This window comes from Simochromis diagramma, unplaced genomic scaffold (genome assembly GCF_900408965.1).
Source record: "Simochromis diagramma unplaced genomic scaffold, fSimDia1.1 OVJJ01000321.1, whole genome shotgun sequence".
NCBI classification, from domain to species: Eukaryota; Metazoa; Chordata; class Actinopteri; order Cichliformes; family Cichlidae; genus Simochromis; species Simochromis diagramma.
The window spans coordinates 12,838,569-12,862,888 of record NW_024386772.1 but is presented as its reverse complement, the minus strand read 5'-3'; the positions used below and the strand labels follow the sequence as shown (position 1 = coordinate 12,862,888).

At 42.2% G+C, this 24,320-nt stretch overlaps 2 protein-coding genes across 5 annotated transcripts in view; one reads left to right on the top strand and one right to left on the bottom strand.

Annotated features, from left to right (window-relative positions):
- Positions 1-5,703, top strand: part of glis2b (GLIS family zinc finger 2b) — a 29,602-nt gene extending 23,899 nt beyond the window's left edge. For both annotated transcript variants that reach the window (XM_040049920.1, XM_040049915.1), the window contains exon 8: positions 262-5,703. In XM_040049920.1, coding sequence (XP_039905854.1) covers positions 262-1,004 — 743 coding nt within the window. In that variant the 3' untranslated portion in view covers positions 1,005-5,703. The remainder of the gene's footprint in view (positions 1-261) is intronic.
- A 193-nt stretch (positions 5,704-5,896) lies between these two features.
- LOC120745160 (mitochondrial import inner membrane translocase subunit TIM16-like) overlaps positions 5,897-24,320 on the bottom strand; it is a 111,299-nt gene continuing 92,875 nt past the window's right edge. The window contains exons 10-31 of one of the 3 annotated variants that reach the window (XM_040049878.1): positions 17,204-17,258; positions 17,041-17,098; positions 16,798-16,943; positions 16,611-16,709; positions 16,427-16,531; positions 16,156-16,315; positions 15,860-16,035; positions 15,611-15,719; positions 15,441-15,527; positions 14,885-15,027; positions 14,558-14,662; positions 14,151-14,236; positions 13,906-14,047; positions 13,733-13,822; positions 13,516-13,632; positions 13,244-13,379; positions 13,016-13,107; positions 12,815-12,901; positions 8,952-9,036; positions 7,950-8,086; positions 7,592-7,657; positions 5,897-6,066 (exon numbers count right to left, since the gene is read on the bottom strand). In XM_040049878.1, the coding sequence (XP_039905812.1) occupies positions 5,977-6,066; positions 7,592-7,657; positions 7,950-8,086; positions 8,952-9,036; positions 12,815-12,901; positions 13,016-13,107; positions 13,244-13,379; positions 13,516-13,632; positions 13,733-13,822; positions 13,906-14,047; positions 14,151-14,236; positions 14,558-14,662; positions 14,885-15,027; positions 15,441-15,527; positions 15,611-15,719; positions 15,860-16,035; positions 16,156-16,315; positions 16,427-16,531; positions 16,611-16,709; positions 16,798-16,943; positions 17,041-17,098; positions 17,204-17,258 (2,371 nt within the window). In that variant the 3' untranslated portion in view covers positions 5,897-5,976. Of the gene's footprint in view, positions 6,067-7,591; positions 7,658-7,949; positions 8,087-8,951; positions 9,037-9,361; positions 9,493-10,250; positions 11,851-12,814; positions 12,902-13,015; positions 13,108-13,243; positions 13,380-13,515; positions 13,633-13,732; positions 13,823-13,905; positions 14,048-14,150; positions 14,237-14,557; positions 14,663-14,884; positions 15,028-15,440; positions 15,528-15,610; positions 15,720-15,859; positions 16,036-16,155; positions 16,316-16,426; positions 16,532-16,610; positions 16,710-16,797; positions 16,944-17,040; positions 17,099-17,203; positions 17,259-24,320 lie in introns of those variants that run through there. The other 2 variants (XM_040049860.1, XM_040049869.1) reach the window with 2 other exon arrangements.

Below are 24,320 nucleotides of genomic sequence, written 5' to 3'. Positions count from 1 at the left end.
AATGGTGGTCTCCATTAGAGTAAGAAAGCAGGCTAAACCGAGCTGTGCTCATTGGCTGACTTGTGATTGGAGAGTCAATAGATAACAGCTGTTTGGTTTCAAAAAACTAAGACGATGACTGCAAAAACACTCAGCTTGAGGCTGTGAAATCCTTCATATAAAGTCTCTACTTAATTCCTACAAAGGCTTTTGTTTTTGTGGAGTAGATTTTTAAGATTTTCTGAATGAATCTAAACATCTGTATCATCTCTCCCCCTGCAGGTGAAAAGCCCTACATTTGTCCGTATGAGGGTTGCAACAAGCGCTACTCCAACTCCAGCGACCGCTTCAAACACACACGCACGCACTATGTGGACAAGCCCTACTACTGCAAGATGGTGGGCTGCTTGAAGCGCTACACAGATCCCAGCTCTCTCCGCAAGCACATCAAAGCCCACGGCCACTTTGTGACTCAGGAGCAGGGCTCCTCGGGTGGAGTGGGCTCCCTGTTAAAGGGAAGTCAGAGCGGGGGGTTTACTAGTGGTGGTGGGAAAGATTCAGAGTTGTCCTATGTGAGCGGAGCCCACATTATAATCCCGGGGGCAGCGGCTGCTCTCCTGGGAGGCCATGCTCTGCAGGGCCTGGGTGGAAGCCTGCCCCTGTCCCCACTCAGTTCTCGGCCCCTGGACCTCAGCACACTGGGCTGTGCCAACTCCCCTCCTGGCAGCTTGGGAGGAACATCCATCCTCTCTTTCAACGGCTCCCCGCTGGGTCTCACAAAGTCCCATCTTCTCTCCCCCGCGTTTCCCTCCTCGGCCCTGGGCCTGCCGATGGTGCCGGTTCTGGGGCCCGCATCCGAGTGCGGGGCCCAGAACCACCATGCAAAGAAGGGCAAAGGAGAGGAGGCAGAGAATGAGGTGACTGGGGGGGCCCTGAACCTCTCCACAGGAGGGTCTCATGATCCTTTGTCCTGGGTCGTCATCCCCCCAGGCACTGTGGTGCTCAAGCCAGCTGTGGTCAACTGATACACACACACACACACACACACACACACACACACACACACACACGTTTTACTAACACACATTCCAGAAGAGCTCAGGGGGTTGGGATGGGAGGGTCAATGCCATAGTGAGGGTCTGGGCAGTCAAAGGTGATAGGGATTGGCTCGCACAATCAAATCCAGGCAATGCATTGGGATAGAGACACTTAAAGAATAAAAGCATACTCATCAAATCGGCAATCAGCAAAAACAAGTGAAAATACTACACCTCACAAGAATGAGCGTGCAACAGAAGCCTATCGCATTGTTGGCAAAAAACTAAACTTGAGGCCCAAATGCTCTGTTCAGGAAACTTGTATGGCTAAGGCCTTACAACAGGCTCCTCTTTCCTCTCTTATTTTATACTCTACTCATTCCTGTTTGCTGTTTCTATGGACAAGGACCATGAACGTGACAGTCTTAGTGCTCTGTGTTCTTACAAAAGTCCTCCTTCATTGACAAGTATTTATAAGACTGTACTTTGACAGTGTGCCTCCAGCTTCGCAGTGAGATACACACACACACAAACACACACACAAAATAAGTGACGCGCTCACATTTAGGCAAAGAGGGGGATTCTCAAGTTTTGACCTATTTCTCGCAGGGCGCTGTGATTAATACGATCCAGACAAGCTTGCCAAACCAAAGCAAGTGAACTCAAATGTATTTGTGCGGGGGGACGAGACCATTAAACACAGCGAATAATAGCGTCAACTGGCTATAGTATCGAAACCTCAAAACTGCTGCTAACTATTGACAATCTGTCCCCAGTTTGGGGAGAGGGTGACCAACACAGACCAGCCTAGTCCACCAGAATGTGTACGAGGTGTGCAGACTAGGGGCTTTTAGGGGCACGGAGCGAACTGAGGACATAACATAGACAAACGGTGTTACATCACCTGGCAATCGCCAATCGATTTTCAAGTGAGATTTAAGGCACTGTGGTGTAGCCGACACCCTCCAACCCCCCTCCTAGTAGGACGTGACACACACGACGTCCTGCTTGCCTTTTACAGAACTAGCACTGTTTTTTCTCCTGGATTGTCCAGCTGCTTTCCCGTAATTGAATCAACACGGCCAGTTTGCGTATGAAAGGGCCACTGTGGCGATAAACACTACTGTCTTGTATTTTTTTTTTTTTTTTTAAGTAACCCGACCCAAAACCAGCTGTGAAAAACAGGTGGTCATCCAGTCGAGGTCCAACCCGGAGCCACTGGTCGAATATTTGTCCCGAGTTCAACAAGTTTTCACACTGTGCCAAAAGTACCTGGAAAACTGCAAGCGGGATGTTCGCATTGTGCCACAGAGGAGGGGTGGAGGTGTGTTGTTTTTTTTTTGGGGGGGGGGGGTGTTATGCACTCAGTGCCACATACAGCTGGACTGACTATGAAGCCACACTATTGCAAACTGCCTCAATTTACTCTGTCCAAAGGGGCAAAAATGGACAAAACAACAACAAAAAAAGACTCACTTAACTTCTGGGAAACTTCTTCTCATGGTTTGATAAAGCTGTCAACATGCACTTATCACAAACTATATCCCTTGTGTGTTCTTATGAAATGTTACACGGTTCTTTGATCAGTTGTTTTGCTCTCAGTCCGTTTTTTTCCTGCTGTGGGTCCTTCCAGACGCCTGTCGCTCAGTAATTGTCCGTGACACTGACTTTGATTGCTGCGTGCACAGAAGAGAGAGGTCGAGGAGCGGGAGAGGAGGATCATAACACAAGGAACATTCCCTCAAGAGACTGACATAAACCCCAGCCCTCCCCTCTCCTTCCGCTTCATTGGCTGTCTCCTTTTTTCATCACTTTATCCAAGGGGGCGATACATTCAGTTATTGCTGTTTCGTGTTTTTTTTCTCTCTCTTTTTGTTTTGCTGTTGTTCAGACGAGACATTTTTTCTAATGTTGAAGATGCTTCTTGTGTTCTGTCATGGCTGCTCTGCAAATCAGCTTTCTGCTGTCGAGGATGAGTCTTTCGAGAGGTCGAAGAGTCGAAGAGAGGGAGAGCTTTGGTTGGTTTTCCAGCAGCAGTGGTGCCCAATCTGACATCTGGGAGAGAAAAGGGATATTATTATAAATCTGAAGGGATGGGTAATAATTTTTAAAAACTTTAAAAATGCTTCAGTAGATCAGTGGATGACACTAAGTCTGTTTGCCAGCCCGTTATTTTGCCATTAAACCTATATGTGAATAATCTTTAGTCTTTCTAGAATAATGAATCCAGTGTGATTCTTTTGCCCCTCAGGATCATTTTAATAATTCAAGTGATCTCTATCATCTAGTGCTGTCATCCACCCATCCATCCTCTTCAGGATTAGTAGGGGTGCTGGTGCGTATCCCAGCTTTTACTGGGCAAAAGGACAGCTCACCAGTCTGTCACAGGGCTAACAGAGAGACAGACCACTGTTCACACCTATGGCCAATTTTTTCCATTGTAGTATGTTATCATGTACTTTAACACACTGCCTTTCCCGAGCGTAACCTCACAGAGACAGTTAAGTCTCTGTGAGTCTCTGTGTGGTTTCCTATACAGTGTCACAAACTCCTTAACTCCTCCCATTTGGATGCCTTCTATGGGTAACCTTTGTTTCTCTTTGAGTCTTTTCTGTCATATTGCAGATCTGCTTCCAGAGCAAAATGACTGGGTTTGCATCAGAAGTGAGCTCTGCCTATACAGCTTACGCTGTTAAATTTCTTAAAGAGTTAAAATGAAACCGTGTTGTAAGGAACGGTATCAGTGTTTGGGGGATCTGCTGAACATATATTAAGACTAAGACCATACACTGTGCAAAAAGACAAAGTGGCAGACACAGTGATCTGTAATCTGTTCAGTAGGTTTGGGTTCAAATGAATGATGTGTGCAATTTTCATGCAGAACAAACAAGAGGCAGCACTTCCAAAACTTTACAGATTCTACCAAAACCTGGCAACCCTGATTTCGAGGCCATAACTGCAGATTTGATCCCTTTTGTCTTAAGCCAAAAGGTTGGAACCACTGCTTTGACATTACAGTCCTCCAAGACAAACACACCGGTGTGTGCCACTGAGGGAGTGTGAGCATAATAAATGTCTTTATTGAGAGAGTATCCGAAACAAAAAAACAACAAAAAGGAAAACATCTGACTGTGAAATGTTGGGCAGCACTGAGAGAGCGTGAGAGCAAAGAGAAAGGCTTGGCTGAATGAATAAATGAATAGACAAGGGACGGGGAGAGATGAGAGCAGAGGCTGTATGCCAGTGGAGGATGGCTGTGCAGCGCAGCCACTCTCCATCTGGCCACCTACCCCAGCAAACGGCCCTCTCAGCTCTGAAGTCGCTGTGCTGTGCTGTGCCCAATGTGGCAGCCACTCAGAGGCATACCAGCCTGCAGAAAACTAGGCCACTGAACTCTAGCTGCCCTCTGGGTTTTTTTCTTTCTTTTTTTTTTTATAGATTAAACCTACAGGCTCAACTCCCCCACCTCCCGGCCAAAAAGCTTTTCTTGTTTTGACAGGGATAGTAAAAAGGCCACTTTCACAGCAAACAAAACAAGTATAAACCCCCGTGCCTGAGTTTGTGCTGCCCACAGGTCCACCAGGATTCACAGCCTACCTGTGTTTCTGCCTCAGTAATTTTGTTAGTCATTATTATCTCAGAGACCCCCCCCCCCCAAATCACCACACACACGCACACACACACACACCATTGGCCTGTCTTTGGAGTCCGGGTGGGTATTGAATTGAAAAGAATTTCTCGCTCTTTGAGTGGACAATCCTGGCGTGTGATGTCACCAAAACAGGTGTTAAGTAGGCTAGACACGGTTTCCATGGCAACAGTGAAACCCACAGATGCTGCGGCTCTCCTCTTCCTCCTCCACCTCCCCTGTCTGTCTCTTCCTCTTGCTGGTCGAAGCCAGGGACAGAGACTCGGCGTGGCTGCAGAAATCTGAACGATACTGACACGGATCCTTCCAGGGTCCACACATCTTTAATACTAAATAAGCTGTACGATCCATTAACCCTTTGAGCTCAGCCTGTAATAAACCGCCCCCCTCCCCCCTTTATAGCGAGTGTAGATAAAGTGATGCTGTCACGTCTTTTCTCAGCGTAGTGCGTTATTCGTCGGTTGTTTTTGGGAACAAAGTCATTGTAAAAAGTCATTCGGAGTCGCTAAAATGTCTGAATTCTAAAATCTTATTTTTCATATAGCATAAAAAGAAAAAGTGGTACGCGCTCCTGCAGATTTTAACACTTCACGTTGAGACACGTGGAGCTGAAATCCAGGGCAAAAAAAAGCTGTCAGCGAGTCGGGTCAGGGTAAAAGGGGCGCCGCTGACCGAAAGCGCTACGGCGTTGCACAAAGGGTTAATGATAAGACTAAGGCCACGCAAGGCCTGTTCCAAGTTCTGTTTTTTTGCACATTTGTGAGATATTATGTCAGTATTTTAATTTTTCCAAGTGCCTTTTTATTATTATAGGTAAATATAGAAGTTATACACTATGAAAAAGAAAATGATTATATGAAAATATATTTTTTTTTCCTGGCGTCATGTTCTATGGTCGAACATGCAGAATTTTAGAGTTGTAAAAGTCTCCAATTGGTACAACATAGCGGCGTTCTCCTGTTTTAGAGGAATTTTATTACGATATTGATAATAATGTCAATGAAAACAAAAAAATGTTTAATAAAGCTGCATTTGATACTTTTGTGTGCATTTTCATTTCATTTCTCTCACATATACATTAAAACAGGTGAAAACCAACCCAGAATAACCTGATTAACATTCAACTCGATGCAGTTAAATTCAGCACATAAGCTAAAATTGTATGTTTAGAATTATAGTTTCCTTTTTTGCACCTCATTGCTTGGCAAAAAAAGTGTCACAAAGTCAAAACTAGAGAAAAGGAGAAGACTTTTAATTGGGTTATAATTTACAGAGGATGGGGAGAGGAAAGACCGGGCATCGCTTTGTCCTTCATGTTTCCGTGTTCTGCTGTGATTGCTGCTTTTCTTCTTTTTTCTGTATACTTAGTTCCTCGTCCAGACGCTCTTTTGCTCGCACCACCTACACACAAACAAAAACAGTGATGACAAAGAGAAAGAGGTGACTTCAATGTTTTTAAAATACAAATTAGTCACAGTAAAGAGGAAGTACAGAGCAACTGACTGAACGTCAAACATTACTCATTACAAAGAGTCAACTGCACCCACGTGTTACTTGATATTCAATGAGAAGACTAAAATAGGAGTGAGAAGTTTGTATTTGCACATCTGTCATAGAAACTATCAGGGCTGGTCCTGAGAGCAAAAAAAAACACTGAGCTTTCAAACATGAACTTTGGTCCGATCTGACCAGTCAGCCAGTGAAATCTGCCCCACAGTGACTTTTCTGTCTTTAGCCTGTGGCAATTCTTTTTTTCTTGTGAACATAGTGGAGTTTTTAAATCAAGTTGCCACTACAACCGTTTGCATCGTAACTGGAACGGACACATTTTGATGCCTTCAGGTTAAGAATTCAGAGAAAATAAGCAAAGATAGATCGATATTATCTATCTTTTGCATGTTAATCTAGAAATTTTAAAAGCTTAGGAAACAGAAAAATAGAAGATAAAAGTTTTGGAAGTTACAAGTACACAAAAAACCAAAAACAAAAAAATGAGGAAGAGGGAAAATACTTTCCCACAGCACTGTGCGCTCACCATGGAGAGGATTCACTCAATGTGAATGCTTAATATAATAAACAGTGTATTTATAATGTAATTAAAAAAATATTAAAACAGGTATTTTGAACACAAACAGCATCTCTGAGAATAAACAGTTTCTGAGGGAATCTGTCAGCATCAGAGTCGTTTAACATCATCACTCTTTAGTTCAGTCTGATCAGACTGGTTAGTTTTCCCTCAGGAACTAAACAGCTCGTATGGCCAGTTAACTTTGTATTGTGGAAGAAGGCAGGGCACTGAAACCTGCAACCGTCACAAGATCTGTGCTACATGATCAACATGAACTACTTTATTCTGCTGAGTGCTTTCCCCAAGCAAAGTGTGAATGAGAGGAAATTCAACACAAAGAGCAAAGTTATGGTTTTGGTGTATTTCTATCATTTCCACCATTATGAGCAAATGCCAACTCTGATGTTGTGCCACTTTAAATTGACACGATATATATCTTTTATTTCGATACTTCCTCAGTTCTCAGACACATCTGACCAATAAGTGGAGCGAATGTTCTCAGCCTCTTGGTAGAGATTCCTTTTGGTTTGTTTGGATTCGTCGTTGCATCATCAGAACCCAAGAGAACAGCAAAAAAAGGGTGAAAATGCCTTTTGCAACAGTTTAAAAAACCTTTTAGAACAGCTAGCTCTGTCTACACAATATCTGGCAGAAGAAAGATCCGAGTTTGAGACTCAAAACTCTGACACCTACAGGTATAAAATTGTACTTTTTAATTATTTATTTAATTTTTGGTGCTGATTTCATCTTTAGACAAGCAAAAACAATGTACCAATTTTTATGTTCATGCTGCCTTAACTGTACACATTTAAAAAAATGTCTGGAAAGTGAAAGTGAATGCAGGTTTAGAGCACTTACTTTTGACTGTAGGTAAAAGGAACCGCCCACTGACTTGTCATTGACTTTAAAAAGGTGCTCGTAGTTCTGGTGAAGAGAAATGCTTCAGTGTTAGTATTCTAGTGACAGCATCTGACTCCATTTAATTATTCCCAGCAGAAACACACACTTTTTAACCAAATATTCTATCAAATCACATCAGTGACATGACATCAGAGATTCAGAAGTAAAAGAAAAGTACTTCAGCTTTGTTTTAATAACCGTGTAAGAGTAAAAAGCTTCCACATCAGATGGTATTTAAAAAAAAAAAAAGCTTCTAAGATCTCCAGACCAATTTCAACCTTAAAAGGATCTAAAAGGATCACTAGTGTGACTGTACCTTCTGAATCTCTTCAGGGCTAAGTTTGGAGATATTGAGGATCTGCTGGGCCTCTTGCAAACTAATTCCAGTGATGCTGGAGGCTGCGGCCGACTCCTGACCCGAACGGCCCCTGGCCTGCGCTGCAGCTTGACTGGCTGTGTAGCAAAACACAACAAAAACAAATGTGATTCACATGCACACAGACACACATACACCTACCTGCCACTTAGGTACATTAGTTCCCATTAATTAATGCCAGGATCTATCTAATCAGCCAATTACATGGCAACAACTCAATGCACTGAGACATGCAGATGTGGTCAAGATGACATGCTGAAGTTCAAATATTGCATGCTGATCTACTATGATTTTACGTAGGGTTTATGGAGAATGTTAAAAAATGAGAAAATATCCAGGCTGATGTCTAGGTGAAAGTACTTGGCTGATGCCCGAGGCCATCAACATTGAGAATGGGAAGACTGCTTGGAGCTGACAGGAAAGCAACAGTAATTCAAAGAATCACTCATTAGATCTAAGGTAGGCAGAGGACACATCAAAGCTTGAAGCAGGTGAGCTACAGCAGCAGAAGACAACACCGGCTGCTAATTTAGTATTGTTGCTGACCATGTCCATCCCTCCCTGCTTCCAACAGTCCTCAGATCTAAATCCAATAGAGAACTGATCTGAGGAATATTTACAGCAGCTTCGTGAACCTATGCCATGAAGAATTAAAGGTAGACATGAGGCCAGTGAACATGTAATGGTGATAAAAAAATGCGGATCAGACTTGTGACTTTGTGTGCAACATTTGTCTGAAAATTACAAAATGTGCTTCTATCTAAGGTAACTAAAACTATAATGGTGTGCACAATTTACCTTACAGCCAGGGTGTGGCCCTATATTACTGAAAGTAAACTGATACTTCTTATATTACCTTATGCCAGGTGTTAAACTAGGTTAGTACTTTGTAACAATGTATTCTGCGCAAGAATCGAATAATCGACTAACTCCGGGTCATACCTGCGTATTCTTGTCGCAAAGCACGAGCGAATGCACGTCCCACCACCTGAACTCCCATCACCACGATTTGTGCGAGATATTTAGCCTACAACAGGAGAAAAAAACACATCAGGAATGACAGAGTTAATCACAAAAAACACCCAGAAGTGACTTTACAGTCAACAACACCTGCATTACATCTGTAAACAGCGACACGCTTTCCACACACGTCTACATCCTTTCTGGATGTGACTTTACTAAAAAAACTGTTTAAATTTAACCCTAAATCAAATTAAAGACCTCTCAGTGAAGAGGAGGCACAGCTGTCTTACGTCTTATGTGCGACAAACACACAAGGGAAGCTTCCGGAATAACCGCAGTCTCTAACAGTGTTGGCACATTAACAAAAAAAGTATCAAATGTACTCTTACCATGATATAATAATAACAATAATAATATTAATAAAGCTTCAGCTAACAGCACGTCTCTTCTGTTTTCACAAGCACGCTGAAGGTTACAGACAGGTCAGAGTTCAAGGAAGAGTCGACAATATCAAATTGAAGACGGCTCGGCTGGACGGAGAAAAATTGAACACTGACACCTGCTGGTCGGGAAGTCAAAGTGCAGTTTTCATTCAAAACAGTAAGACGATAAAATTAAACGAGTATACATGACTAAACTCTACTGATTGAAATAAATATGTTGGTAAATGTTCCTTGGCACTGTATAATGAGCAATAAAAGAATTCAATAACTTAAGTGCTAAAAAAAATAACTATGTTGAAAAACGCAGCTTATAAACTGTTTGACTCACAAGAAAAAATGGGATATTGGTGATGTGAATTAACACAGGACGGAAAAAGTCAGGCCAAACAAAATAAAGTACATATGAAGTTATAATGAACTGAAGCTGCAAATACAGTTTAACTGCAGCTACTGTTAACCATCATGGGCATGAATTTTATGGTACTTGGGGCTTTTAATGATTTCTTTTACTGGGCGTTCCAACAGGATAATGCTTCCAAACTCATATCAGGATAAAGTAGGCTAACATTAAACTTCTGGAATAGCCTTCCCAAAACCCAAATCTCAAAGCTATTTATATTTGTGGATTAGATTTAAAAGTTATGTCCAATTTAAACTAACTCTACCAATTCTGCCAAGTACAGTGGTCAAAAATTCAGCTAGAATTATCCCAGAAGCTTATTGATGGAAACGAAACCTTGCTAAGGGACATTAAACCAAATGTTAGTGGGGATTTAAAAAAAAAAAAAAATCACATATCGACTAGTTTTCTTAGTCATACAGAGACAAGCAGAAATGAGTTTAAAAGGTGTTTATTGCAAGACAATGTTGAAAAAAGTAAGACAGAAACAAAACAAAGCTTTACTCACTGTATAAAAACAAATGGAAGGCAAGTTTATCTGATCCAAAAGTAGGAAGAAAAAAGTATGGCCTTTGAGAATCACAATCACTTACAGTATATATCACAAAAAACCTGACGACACCTAAGCAAAGTAAACATTTCGGTCCATCAGAGGTTGTAAACAAATTTTGTGAGATCAAGCCTGAATTACTGAAGGTACCGCTGTAGCTCTACAAAGAAACTACATGACGGCTGCATTGTAAATTATTAATACTGTACTGTTGTCTAATTAACACCATCATAAGTTGTTAGTAGGAAAAATTAGATACTAAAATTAGCTCATTTAATGAGGGAGATCCCCGAAACAGTCAGAACACCGACAAGAGTCTAAATTAAAAGTTAATCTACCCGATAAATAAAAAGAAAGACACAATCATCCTTAAGTATATAAAGCCCTGTCTTAAAACTCAAAAGGAAGTGGTTTATTTGTATTGACCTTTGATTGCCAACTATGAGACTACTACTGGCCATAAATTGAATCATATGTACCTGGCACCTAATTATGTTAGAATGGCTTCCGAGGCAAATATCAGCTAATAAAGAGAAGATAACGTAATGTTGCTGTAAATAGAAACTCCAGCTCATGGCTAAACATGAAAACTGGCGACCCTGTTTTATCCTCAGCGTGGATTTTTGCTGCTAAACTTGTGCTTGTGCATGTGTGAGCGTGTGGATTTAACCCAACTTAACAGGAAGACAAGTGGTTTTATCAGCTGGGTGACGTAAAAATCTTCTTTTTTTTTTTTTTGCCATATAACATTTTTTATTGCAGAGCTGAGTGCGCTGCCATGACTGGTCAGTATAAAATACAAGCAGTGGTCCACTGTGTAGGTACAGGTTGTTTTTTGACATGTAAACCTAAACAAACATTTTCTTTTTTTTTTTGTTTTGTACTTCAGGATACTGCCAGCGTGTATCACATTATCAAACCATGATCACACAGAGAGAAAAACAGATGAAAAGTACATGTGTGATATTTAAAACTTGCTTGGTGTGAGAGTAAACCACGGGTCGGCCTGGTTTTGAGCACTCAGAGTTAACTGGTAATGTAGCATATAGCACTATTATTGTTCCTATGATTGTTCTAAAGCAATATGACTGAGATGGCTTCATTGTATATCCTGATAAATATTGCTGTACTGGATGGTGATTTCTTCCCATTAATACTGTGAAAAGAGTGATATTATTTCTTTATGCACACAAAAAAATGTTTTTAACCCAGAATGATTTCAAAAAATCAAATTTGATGATATAGAGATCAACAGATGATATCATGCATACAGTACTGAAACCAGAAGGTTGTACAGAAGATAAGGAGTTTTGTTTTTTCAAAAAATGATGGAGTTATTGTGCAGTAATGATGCAGCAATCTGTGTGTGCTCAGTAGGCTGAGATGTATACTGATGAAGTGACTGGCAATATAACACTGGAGCTGTTCTCCTCTGTCTGCTGTTGGCACGGCGACTGGACCAAAGGCACATCCCCATTAATCGTCCTAAATGACAAAGAAACAAAAGTTAGCAAAAGTACAACCCTGGCTTGCAACTTGCCTTCAGTCTCTACTGACCCTTCTGTCTGACAGTAATCACAGCAAACTATTTAATGCATTTAAAAAAGTGTTGACAGAACATCCATGTTTATTGGTCATAAAGCTTTCTGGGTCAGCTGCAAGGGAATAGAAATCCGAATTTACCTCTTCAACATCATGCTAAAAACAGTGGAACACCTGACTGTCACAGTGTAACACAAAGTCAGTTAAACTTCAGCGATAGCAATCTATCCAGTTAGGATGCATAAGCTATTGTGACTCATTGTGCATCGCATCTGCTTTGGTGCAAATTAAAGTGAAAACAGGTGCGCTGGAGAGAAAACAACAAGACATCCATAAAAAGGGGATGTTTTTATCATTTTTAGCCTTTATTGCACAGGACAGTGGAGAGCGGACAGGAGGGAATGACAGGAAATGACACCCAGGCCTCTGCAGCCTTTTGACCCACACATGCTCAATCAGATGAGAGTTATAGTGGCCTAAAAGGGAATGGTTTTGCAGGTGGTGCCGACACACCACGGTGCTCTCCTTATCAACTCCTGACTGATTTTTCTCAAGTTTTGCGCTGTCATTACTGGTAACACGAGCCGGCACCTGCAGCTCGTTCAGGTTGCTCAGGTTGTCCGGCTTCTCCCGATTGTTTGCCGTGCCTCCCAGCACAGTTTCCAGTGTTGAGGGTGTGTTACACAATGTTGCACAGTGCACCTGTTGTCACTTTAATTTGAGCCAAAACAAGTGAAACAGTGGTTTACGCTTCCTAACTGCAGAGATTGATGCTCCTTGAGGTTGACTGACTGATTACGTGTGTTCCTGTTAGTTCAACATCAGCATTTTTTGAACCAATCAGTATTTATTCAGAAAGAAAGAAAGATCAAAGTCACACATTCATATTTTGATCACATTCACTTACCCACTCATCTTCATCCACCCCCTCATAGGACTCTTGTGGTAGTGGGTCATCCATATTTCCCAGCTTAGCCACCATGGCATTCAGAAGCTGGATCACACACACATTTATTAATAATTTATTATGTACTGAATAAGTATTAAATACTTAAACTTTGGAGATCTATTCGAAATAAAAGTATACAGTATTTGAGCTTCTTTTCACCTCGTCTTTCTTCTGTTCATCAGTTTTTTCCTCCAGGTAAACAGATGAGGGAAGGTATTTCCTCACTGGAGCCTCTTTGGGGGCCTCACTCACTAGAGGATGGGGAATAAACATACCAAGACATGTCTAGTGCTGACACGCAGACTGTAGATGTAAGAATCTTGATTTGGAGTGACAGGCATGCTAGATAAGGGCATGTGTGTGTATGTTTTGTGTCGCTGCCTGCACCTGGCGTCATGTCTTTAGGCTTCAAGCTGATCTTTTTGTGTTGGCCGTTGGAGCCGGAGAGCCAGGCAGAGCCAGTAAGTGCTGGTTCCCACCACACCGCTGTGTCTGAGTACACATCATCCTGGAAAAACTCTTTCTGGAGACACAAAAAAGCCATACACAATTAGGTATACAGCGTCTAGTAAGAGCTACAGTTACTTTTTAGAAAAAGCATCAGGAGGGGAAAGCATGTAATGTTCCAAAGTGGCCACAAGGTGATGCAGTTGGCTCACCTTGACCCTTGGCACTTTGAAGGCCACTGGCTCTATGGTTGTCTTGGTGAGCATCAGTCCTACAGCTACCTCCACATCGCGAACATTGCACTCAGTCTTAGGCAGAAAGGCCAAACCCTGCAAACAGGAAACATTTTGATTTAGTTCAACGATATCCAGTTAACTTAAAAAGAAGCGGAAAACAATGAATGAAACATAAAGGGAGTGATCGTGACACCTTATGTGGTTCGGGAGAATTGAAACTGCTGCACTCAATAAAATATGGATCTTCAGGGACGATCTCATAAATGTACACTCTGGTGTCACCCTGACAAAGAAACACAGTCAGGTTAAATCTTATTTCATGGAACAATGGCTGTGGGGAGTAAATATTTCTGTTTGTGTGCTCACTTTTCCAGTTAGGATGACGACACTGGTGTCGGGGTCATAGTATGGGATCAGTGTGGAAGGAGAGACGTTTACAGGAACACTGGATACTGCCCCAGAGGACAGGGAGCTAGCAGAGTACAGGTACAGTCCTCTCTCACTGCGACTGTAGAAGAAAGAAAAGGAGTGAGTAGACAAGTTCTCCTGTGACTTTCTCGTTGGTGCTCCAACAACCTGCCTGCTTAAAAACTCTCTGACATTTGCAGTACCTGTCAAATCCAGACACCAGCAAGTACTTGCCATCACAGACCCACACCACACGAGCTCCCCTGTGGCCCTCAGGCCCCGGGCCCTCCTGAAAGAAGAGCGAAATTAGCACGTAAGTGTCTGTCGGTGTCCCCAGATAGGCAGACTTAACGACTTAATGGCTTTAAGGAAATCTGAGCACCTGACGAAAATACATGCAAGCATTTCTTTGAGCTGTAAATCATGTGAAACTACTGTAGTAGAGCCCAAGAATATCAAATATAGAGCTGGAAATGAGCACAACAGGTCGATATGTTGTAGGAGTCTGTTTCTTAGTGTCAGAATAGAATTCAAAAACGAGGCTCAGATGTGTGGATTTGTCCGATTTTTACAAAACACAAATCATTTCTAGAAAGTTGGTGATACACACCTGCACAGGTGAAGTGGATTTGCGAGGATCGTAGATACGAACTTTCCCATCCTTGCAAACTGTAGCCAGAAGCTTCCCATCTGGGCTCCACGCCATGCCAAACACCTGATGAGATCCACAAAGAGGAGCACAAGAGAAGATGAAGAAGAAATCAGGAATTTTAAGATGATCAGGTTTTCATCAGGACATTGTATGGAAACTGATCCAGATATCCAAATAGGTGCAGACAGTCTGCACATACGGCATCATTTTCTTTGGCTTCTTAAACACAGAATGAAATCACAAAGTGTTTCTGTATTTAACCTCATGTACTTCTTGATCACTCACCTGGTCCTGGTGTCCATCGAGAACTTTGACTTGTTTTCCGGTCTCTAGGTTCCACAGTCTGACTGTGAGATCATATGATGAAGAAACCAGGAGTCCACTGGCCAGAGGGTGGAACGTGATGGAGTAGATTTTCTCTGTGTGGCCTGCAAAGTGTCGCCTCAGAAGTCAGTATTGTCTGTAATCTTGTTAAGGAGCGTGGTGGGAATTTCTTTTTGAACTACTTTTGAAACTCAAACTTAAATGTCCTCACTTTAACTTTGATGCAATCTCAGGTACCGTCGATAACATCACAATGTAACCAAAGCACAAAATAACTGGTATCACTGCAGTTAGGACCTCCTTCACCAGGCTCTCTACTAACTGACTGCTCGCAGTCAGTGGCAGTTTGGCTAAAGTTCTGCCTTTTCAGTAGAGAAATGCACCACACGCACTCTCAGATCATCTCTCTTTTTCTGTAAACTACAGATTGGAGGGAATGCAAAGTGTATTGCAAGGGAACACGCAGTACAAACATCTGCATACCTTCTAACTTGCAATAAATAAAACTAGAGCTTACCTTGCATGATGATCTTAGGTTCAGTTAGGGTCTCTTTCAACCCGCCTTCTGGTACTTGCCAAACCCGGATCTTAGCATCATCACCAGCTAGCATGCACAGAGAGAGAGACAAGCAGGTTAAATACACACTGAGACACTTCCAATTTACCCTAAAGTGCATATGCACTCACCGACAGCAAGTCTGCGTGTGTCAAAGGGGTCCCAAGCAAAGTCAGCCACATTGACAGAGTTTTGGATGGTGGGCAGGGCTGTATCTGGAAGTTTGCCAGGCTGGGAGCGCTGAGGAAAGGATTAAAAATACTCACACACATAGATACAGCACACAAATGTCTAATTTCTCAATATAACTAACTACAGGGGAAAACGGGATCTGCAGTTTTATTAAACAACATCCCTCTATTTTTCTTCTGCTGCTGTACCTCAAATACGGCAATCTGTCCCCCGGAGATGGCGAGGGGCACTGCCACACGTTGGCGGTTGACACAGAAGCCGTCACACTCGCCAGGTGTGGTCAGGTTGAGGCCACGAATGTTGGTGATGTGTGTGTCCCGGTGCATGACTGTCCCCTGGATATGACGGAACTTGGAAGTTGGCCCTGAATAAAAAAATAACAATAATTCAATATTAACAGCTTACTGTGTAAAGAAAGATAAAACACCAACATGGGTAAGGAGAAATTAAGAGTGCGCGTTTGTGTATTTTAATTTGTTTTTACCCATCAGGTTTTGGAAAGCCTTGGCACTCTGGCTGGGACTGGGGCTGGGAACAAAGCCTGAGGAGAGGCCGGAGGTGGAGGAAGGAGAGCGAGACGGTGCGGCGCTGCTGCTGGGAGTGCTCAAAGGACTGCTGGAGGTAGAGCAGTCGCGAGCTTGATCCTGTGGGGAAGAGAGATGGGATTACTATCCTCAATCCACTGGTATTTTAAAAAGAAAATCAAGTTTAAATTGGGAGATTTTGCCCATCTTTTGAATAATTGTGCATCTCACCTCCTTGCTCCCTCCACTGGCCAATTCCTTTTTTGCAGGTGTCTGTTTTGCTGGTGCTGCCTTTTGTTTGGGACGTTTGTCTGGGTGCAGGCTAATTCTCTCCACCTACAATAAAACAAACAGCTTGAGCTTCCTGTGCAGCGTGAAGACTGGATTAAGCTTTTTGAAAATAGGGATCTCGTACCTGCTTGTTCCCTCCCTTCCACCAATCCTCAGCAGACATGGCTGGGGTTGTGCCCACCGTGTCTGGGTAAAGGTCGTCATGAAACTCGTGACCTGAATTCTGGAAGACAAAAAATGAACACGGAGAACTTAAAATAAGTCCATCACCTTTATTTGCGAGCTGTAAGTATTGCTGTGCATCTACACACCTTGCGAGGGACCTGATAGCTGATCGGCAGGATGCAGCTGTCTGTCAGCTGAAGCACACGCACAACTTCGCAGGACATCACATCCAAGGCAAGCTTGGGGACCAGGGCAACGCCTTTTGTTGAGGTATCCGTCAGACAGTGGCTGACTATGGATGTGAGAATTAGAAGAAGAGATGGATCAGGATACTAGGAAAGACGACTGGTTGTGACATCTGTACAGACAGATAACAAACAGCGCTTCACCTTGAGAGAGGAAAGGCTCGGAGGAAGAGACTTCAAAGCAATCGATCCCAGTGTTTCCCTGCATAAGAATCAGAGAGGTGATGTTAATGGTGTGGTCATTCCAGCTGGTATTTAAAAACATAACCAATAACAACAAATTTAATATTCAAGCATATATTTTTACCATGCCAGCCAGTAGAAGCAGACCTGTGTCCTCATCAAATAGTGGGATCAGTGTACTGAAAGAAAAGAGACAAGAGAGAAAGAGACATTAGAAGCTGACATTCAAAATGATATACACATTTGCTTGGTAAATGAAAGGGCGCTGGTTCAAATCCCTTCAGGGTTGGGTCAGGAAGGCGTAAGATTCTGCTACAACAAAGCAGGGGGAGCTACCTGCTATGGCAATCCTCTGTCTCTGGCTCAGCAGAGAGTGGCTTGTCATTCAAAATTATATACACTCAAGTCCTCTTTGGGTTTAAGCATTAGTAAGCTGCCACTAGATGGTGTAGTATGCCCATTTTTTTGGTAAAGGAGGCAGTAGAGTCCTGAGGCTAGCTACGACTCAGAGATCTGAGAAACCAGTATTTTCTCACTATTCACATTGAACATGGAATAATTTACAGAAAAGCCTAAATTTGTTGGTGAATTTAAAAGCATAATAAGGAATGCAGTGATGGAGACTTTCTTGCAGATGTTTCTTTTGAGAAGCTGTTTAATATTTGGAAGTTTTTTTTAAATATGCGTTTGTATTTTTTATATTGTGAATTTATATTTTTGTTGCATTTGCAGCTTTTTAGAGACACTTCGGTTATATAGTTGTAACTTTGGCCAGGTTTTGCTCTCAGTGGGACTTCCTGGTAAAATAAATTTAATAATAACACGACTTGTTACTGCATTAAAACCAACAAGGTTGTGACGATAAGTAATGAGAGGAGAGGAGACCATGAGGCAAATGCCGGACATTCCAAATGTTATTTAAAAATGTAAAACATTACTGGAGGTGAGCGGGGAGGAGAACTGGAACTGGGAACAAGTTTCGTAGTTTATCAACATTGTGATTTGTTAGATTAAAAAGATTTTTTTAAATCTCCAAATCCAGCTTTTATTATCAACACTTTTTCATTAATGTTTTCTTCAAACTTTCTAGTTCAACCTTGACCTTTCACCCATGCACGCTGAAAACAAGGCCACAGTCACCTGCCTTCTCTCATGATTTGAGTTAAGAAGATTGAGGGCTGCGGAAACTGAGCGAGCCATTTTAATCAGCATGGAAAGGACAATTGGATGTGGTGACCAAACAGGAAACACTTGCGCAAACACTGGCAATGCTGACAAACATCTCCTGTTCTCCACCTCGGTCTCTGCTCTTAAATCTCCATTTCCAGTTTAGCTTCCAGGGCCGGTCACAGACGGGACAAGAGGACAGGGAGTGCTGGCTGATCCAACCGCTTCCCATTACAGACCACGGATAGTCTGATTGAAGTGGAGAGGCAGTCCGAATGATTGGTTTATGATGAAGACTTTGTGTAATGGTGCTATTCCAGGGGAACGCCACTTGGCTGCCTGCACATCAACTGTGACTGACAGACTGGTGATGTAATGCTTCAACTATGACAGCATAATGACAGACTTAGTTTGGGTATCTTAAGTGACAGGGAACGGAGACACGCGAGGGTTTATCGTGTGTACATGTGCGAGAGGTTCCAGAGAAAGAATGTATTTTGGATGAATTTGAGAATGGAGTTTGATGGCCACAGACTTTAACAGTTTAGCTAAGAAACTTGGTTTGCAGTGCTATCAAACAGGTGATCACACACCCACTTTATATTACTCTGCACTCACCCATTTCCTCCGTGGCCTTTTTCTTTCCACTGATGTGCTGCTACTTTCTAATCTGTAACTAGTTTCATGCAAAAATTCAATAAATAAAAGTATTGCTCCTTGTGCCAAAAAGCTGGCACCGCCATGGCACCACAAAATTGCCGGTCCCAACATTGAACCCCATGACGTCAATAGCTAAGAGTCCACTATGATTTTCTTCCCATACAAAGTATTCGGCTCTTAAACCTGTTGAAATATCAGCTGTTTCGCAAAAGCCACAACGGCAGAAATGACCCAGCGCACATCAAGGAACATAATCTTTTAAAACCTTTTAAGATCAATCGTCTCCCTCCAGAACAACGTGACTGTCATTTTAATGTTTTGTTCCTTAAATGTTTATCCAGTATGTGAAAGTCTTTTTTTAACGAGTGTTCCCTTCTCTTCTCATCCTCTTATGATTTTTCTTTCTTTCTCTATCAAAAACTGGACGAGTATCAGACCTGTGACTTCTCTGTTCCCCCAACATCCCTGCCTGTATCTCAGGCCTGTTAAGTCAGCGAGGGGCGGCCACGCTTCATTAGGCCGACTCCGTGTTCCCATATCCGAGTCGCTCCACAGGGAGACCCTAAACACCTCCATTCCCACATCCCTCTCGCTGCCTGTCCTCCTGTCCCTCACCCGTTCAAGCCTTCCTCATTCAAAAACACAACTTTGCTTACAACCGTGAGCTCGCTTTGTCCTCCACAATCCCCAATTATTTCTCCAAATTGCCTTCAGTTTTTCTGAGGTCTTATCTCTGGTTTTCTCACAGTAAAAGTACAAGTCAAACATCCACATAACAGGAGCGGAGCTTTATCACTGATAGCGGCCTGTGTTTACTGTCGTATTTCATGCTCCGCCTCACCACAAGAGCATTTTCCCACACAGGAAAACTCACGCAAAGCATGCATGTGCATATTTATGCACACAGATTTACAAGATACACAGGCTAATTACGCAGCTTAATGATGTATGCATACATGTATTATTAATGACACAGTGCAGTTAGACTCACACCGGGCTAAGTGCGAGGTCTGAGCTTGTTATGCAGATCTTGATCACACGGGCTGATTATGAATGAAAGGAAAACAATTACAGGGCTCATTCAGGAGAGGTGCGAATGTAGCCCTCAACGCAGCCAGACATGCTAATCCAGACATAAGACCTTTCCAGTGCTGGGTGTGTGCTTCCAAGTTAAAACCACATGTACTAATTAGCCATCAAATAATACTGCAGAAGAGAAAGAAAAAGAGAAAACCAAACGAGAAAACTTATTACGAGTTATTATAATATCAGCTGGAAAACATGACAACTCAGCAACCCCGCCTTGAAAGATTTAACTTTTGCCAGACTCTTCTCAGTCGCATCTACACCCACTAACATCTCAACACCTTTCAAACTCTTGCAATGATTTGCAACGAGCCGCCCGGTGCTCCCAAATCCCCCTGGCTTCAGTCTGTCACTGGGACTCTGCTCCTGTCAGAGTTTACACAAAGCAGAGCACAGAGAGCACGCCTCCTGTCTCGTCTGCCATCGCCTCACACTGCTGCCTCACGCAGGCCCAAATGAACCATCATAAAACAACCTTCTGCCCCATGACAGCAGCCTTCATCACCAGCAGATATGATGGGTATATTACCCCAGCCTACATCTGTGTGAGTGAGTCTGTGTGTGCGAGTGTGTGAGTCAGAATCAGCACAGGTATAGTATTATTGTGAGAATGTGCTGTCATTTGATAATGTATGAGATAGTGTATTTTATTGGAATAACTGGCTAATGGAGGGCCAGAAAAGCAGACATGTGGATGAAAGACAAGTGCAGAAATTGTGTGTGTGTGTGTGTGTTTGTATTTTTGGCATGCACAAGATTTGGGAAGTGCATATAATTGGGCACCTGCAGCTAAAGTTGGAAAGGAACTTCAGGGTTGATGGAGTTCAACCAAGCAAAAATGTCCAGTCACTGAACATTAAGAATGGGCACAGCAATCAATTTACACACACACACACACACACACACACACACACACACACACACAGTCCTTTCAGTAGCACACTGTGGTGCACGTTCTTGTACCGTATGTTCTTCCGAAATATGAAAATGCACACCCACACAATGCTTGTGAGTGTGCAGGCACATCCAGTCACACCGATGCTATCAGACACGAACAGTACTGTTACAGTATAAAGAGTATAGGTGGAGCTAATGGAAGCAGCCTGTGGAGGTATAATGTTATGGGTTGAGCTACGACCAGATCTGTATCACTCAAAGGGACCTTTCTCTGTCGTGTGAGATCACGGCCTTAAAGCTTGGCTAACCTTACTGCTATAAACACACACGCGCACAAAAACACACACACAGTAGACAGCTCAATAAGCTCCAGATGACAGGTAAGAGCTAGCCAGAAAGAGGATGCCTTTGAGGAATATGAAACCAGCTCAGTTGTTGTAGTCTTATTCAGACTGGATGGACAAACACTCGAACTATTAACTATTTTATTGAAATTCGCCCTCTCGCTGCTGTTAATCCTTCTATAAAAGGGTTCTCCTTTTGTCCCTGTTTAAGTATTCTTCTTCACTTGAAGTGAGAGGCTAATTGTAGAGGATGCTGTATGCTTGTAACCATGTGCTAGACCTATAAAAATACTACTTTTCATGACGAGAACACTCAGAGTTCACCAAGTTCCACCAGAAAAAAGCCATTTTGACTTTATCTTGAGTCACAGCAGTGGAGAGTGTCCACTGTAATGTTTGTATGCAATATAACCTGCCTTTTATTCACACCATCCACCCTACTCCCATCTTCTTTATCAGTGTCCTGGTTATGTCATCCCCGTCAGTGGGAGTGATGGGTGCAGCGCTATCTCTGAGTTCACAGATCAACAGACCCTTCACCCTCAATCAGCCCACTTTATCAGCCCACCTGCCTCTACAGACTGAAAGCTTCAGCTTGTCCATCTGTATCTGACTGATTCACTGCAATCCTGCTGGTCAGCTATCTATTGGACTATTTGGCCACAAAGACTCTTGGGATAGGTCAGAGCACATTTTAGCAGTTTTGAATCACTGATTTTGAAGCATGAACGTGGTCTCCCCAGCAAATCTGAGAGATGGATTTGTTGATCCAACTACTTTTCACTGAAGTGTGGCTGTCAGGAAGCTATTCTTAAGGAAGGGAAATGGGGAGAAAGGACTGAGTCATGCCAAATTATACAAGAACGACTGAAAATCAGTGTCAACATATCTTATAAAGCGATGTATTCAAATTTTGAATACAACAGTGAGTGTCTACAGCCATCTGTAAAACACAGTGGAGACTCTGACATGGTTTGGGGCTATATTTTAGCCAGTAGGTTTGGGAATCTTGTCAATATTGATGGAAATATGAACGCAGAAATGTACCATCAGATTTTTAATCCATCACTCAGTACCATCTGGAAACCATCTGATAGACAACAGCTTCATTTTTCAGCATGACAATGATCCCAAACACACCGCTCATGCAGTGAAAGCATGCCTGGATAGAAAAACACACAATGGAACCCTATCAGTCATTGACTGGCCTCCCCAGAACAAAAGGCGGTCACATTCAGAGCTTTGAATGTCAAAAACTGAGCTGGCTTCATATTCCTCAAAGGCCTCCTCTTTCTGGGTAGCATTTAGGGCTGCCACGATTAGTCGACTAGTCACGATTACGTCGACTATCAAAATCGTCGACGACTAATTTAATAGTCGACGCATCGTTTGAAGATTTGTAAGATCCCAAAAGATGCAGGAATAAGTAGTAGGATTTAAGAGTGTAATAACGGACTCAAACAGAAGATGGCAGCACTGCATGTACAAGGATGCCAGCTGCCGTTAAACCCCGAAGAAGAAGAAGCTGTGTCCCAGAATTCATAGCGCAGCCCAGCGCAGTTTACAACAATGGCGGCAGCTAGTTAGTTTTAATATTACTCTCATTATTCTTTCTGGGTCACAAAATAAACGTTTTGGCAAGAATGTAGCTGTGTAAACCTCAAATATCTGCTCAGTTTATCAAGACACCACATATTTTCAAAAGCGCTCCGACGTTTTCGTTACCCACTAGCTTGATAGCGAGCCAGGGGCAAGGCTCACTAGAGCCTGTGAGAACACCGGACTCCCCGCAAATCGTCTTCAAACCCACCGCCGTCTTTCGCTACTCAGGTTAAACATGATATATGAGTCACTTAGATAACTTAAAAATTTTATTGTTTGGCTTTTTTAGTATTTTATTTGTTCCTGAGTAAATCTGTTTGGCTGAGATTAAAGTTGAAAAGAGATTAAAGATGCTCGAGAATATACTCCGGTGTCCTGTTATAATTTAGTTTATTAAACTCCACCGAAACAATCTGCAAATTTCATTTAAATTTAATAAACTATCATCTTGTCTTTATTTTTAGTTAGCACATACCTTAAACACTTAAAGCTATAAGCTAATGATAGTTATATAAGAGCAGATGCATGCTAGTGTAATAAGCTGTACGTTTTATGTCCAATGGATGATGATCTGATTAGTCGACTAATCGCAAAAATAATCTGTGACTAGTCGACTATCAAAATAATCGTTTGTGGCAGCCCTAGTAGCATTATATAATTGATGTTAGCTTTCATTTTATTAGCATGTTTGTTGAGCAGGTATAAGGTTTATCCTGCAGACAAGCTTAGTTATTTTCATGTTAGCATGCTAATATGTCACTGTGTTACAAAGTACAGCAATTGTCATCAAGTTTGCAGGTTTGCAATCATAAGACGATGGATCAGCGATTCTACATTAGTTGTCCCCTGGACACTACGAATATCTGGGAAAAGGTTCATGACATCTGATATTGTTCTGAGTTTCACATAGAGCAAAATAGATACCATCACTTGTATGGCTGTAAAGTAACAGCTGTAATGACCGTAAAACCTTCAACTAGGTTTTATTTATACTTTTGACCTTATTCTATCTGTTCTCACATGTACATACATAAAGTAGATTAATAATGTGGCATATGTACTGTAGTATAAAATTGATTTGTAAAAATATCTGGTGTGATAACCATCTGGCTGTAACTAAGAGCTGTATCTCCCAACTAAAAGTGTGACCATATAAGCACATGCTTTTCAGTTATTTTCACTATCTGATGAAGACAGTTCATATGACCGGCAGAATATCTACTTGTTCTCCTGATAACCTTGCCCTCTTCCTCTCTTTATTGCTTTCTGTGAAAGGGCACAACCTTCCTGTTCTAGTGTTATTACTTTTGTGTAAATGAGTTGGACACAGCTAATGGCTTTATGCACACTTGCGCTGCGGGCATACGGGTGCTAACATTACCTCGACAATGAAGGGACTGGAGTGGAATAATCCACTGATATTAAATGGGATTCACAGAAGCTGTAAGCTTGTCTCCAGGATGGAAAATTCGAGGTTGGTTTATA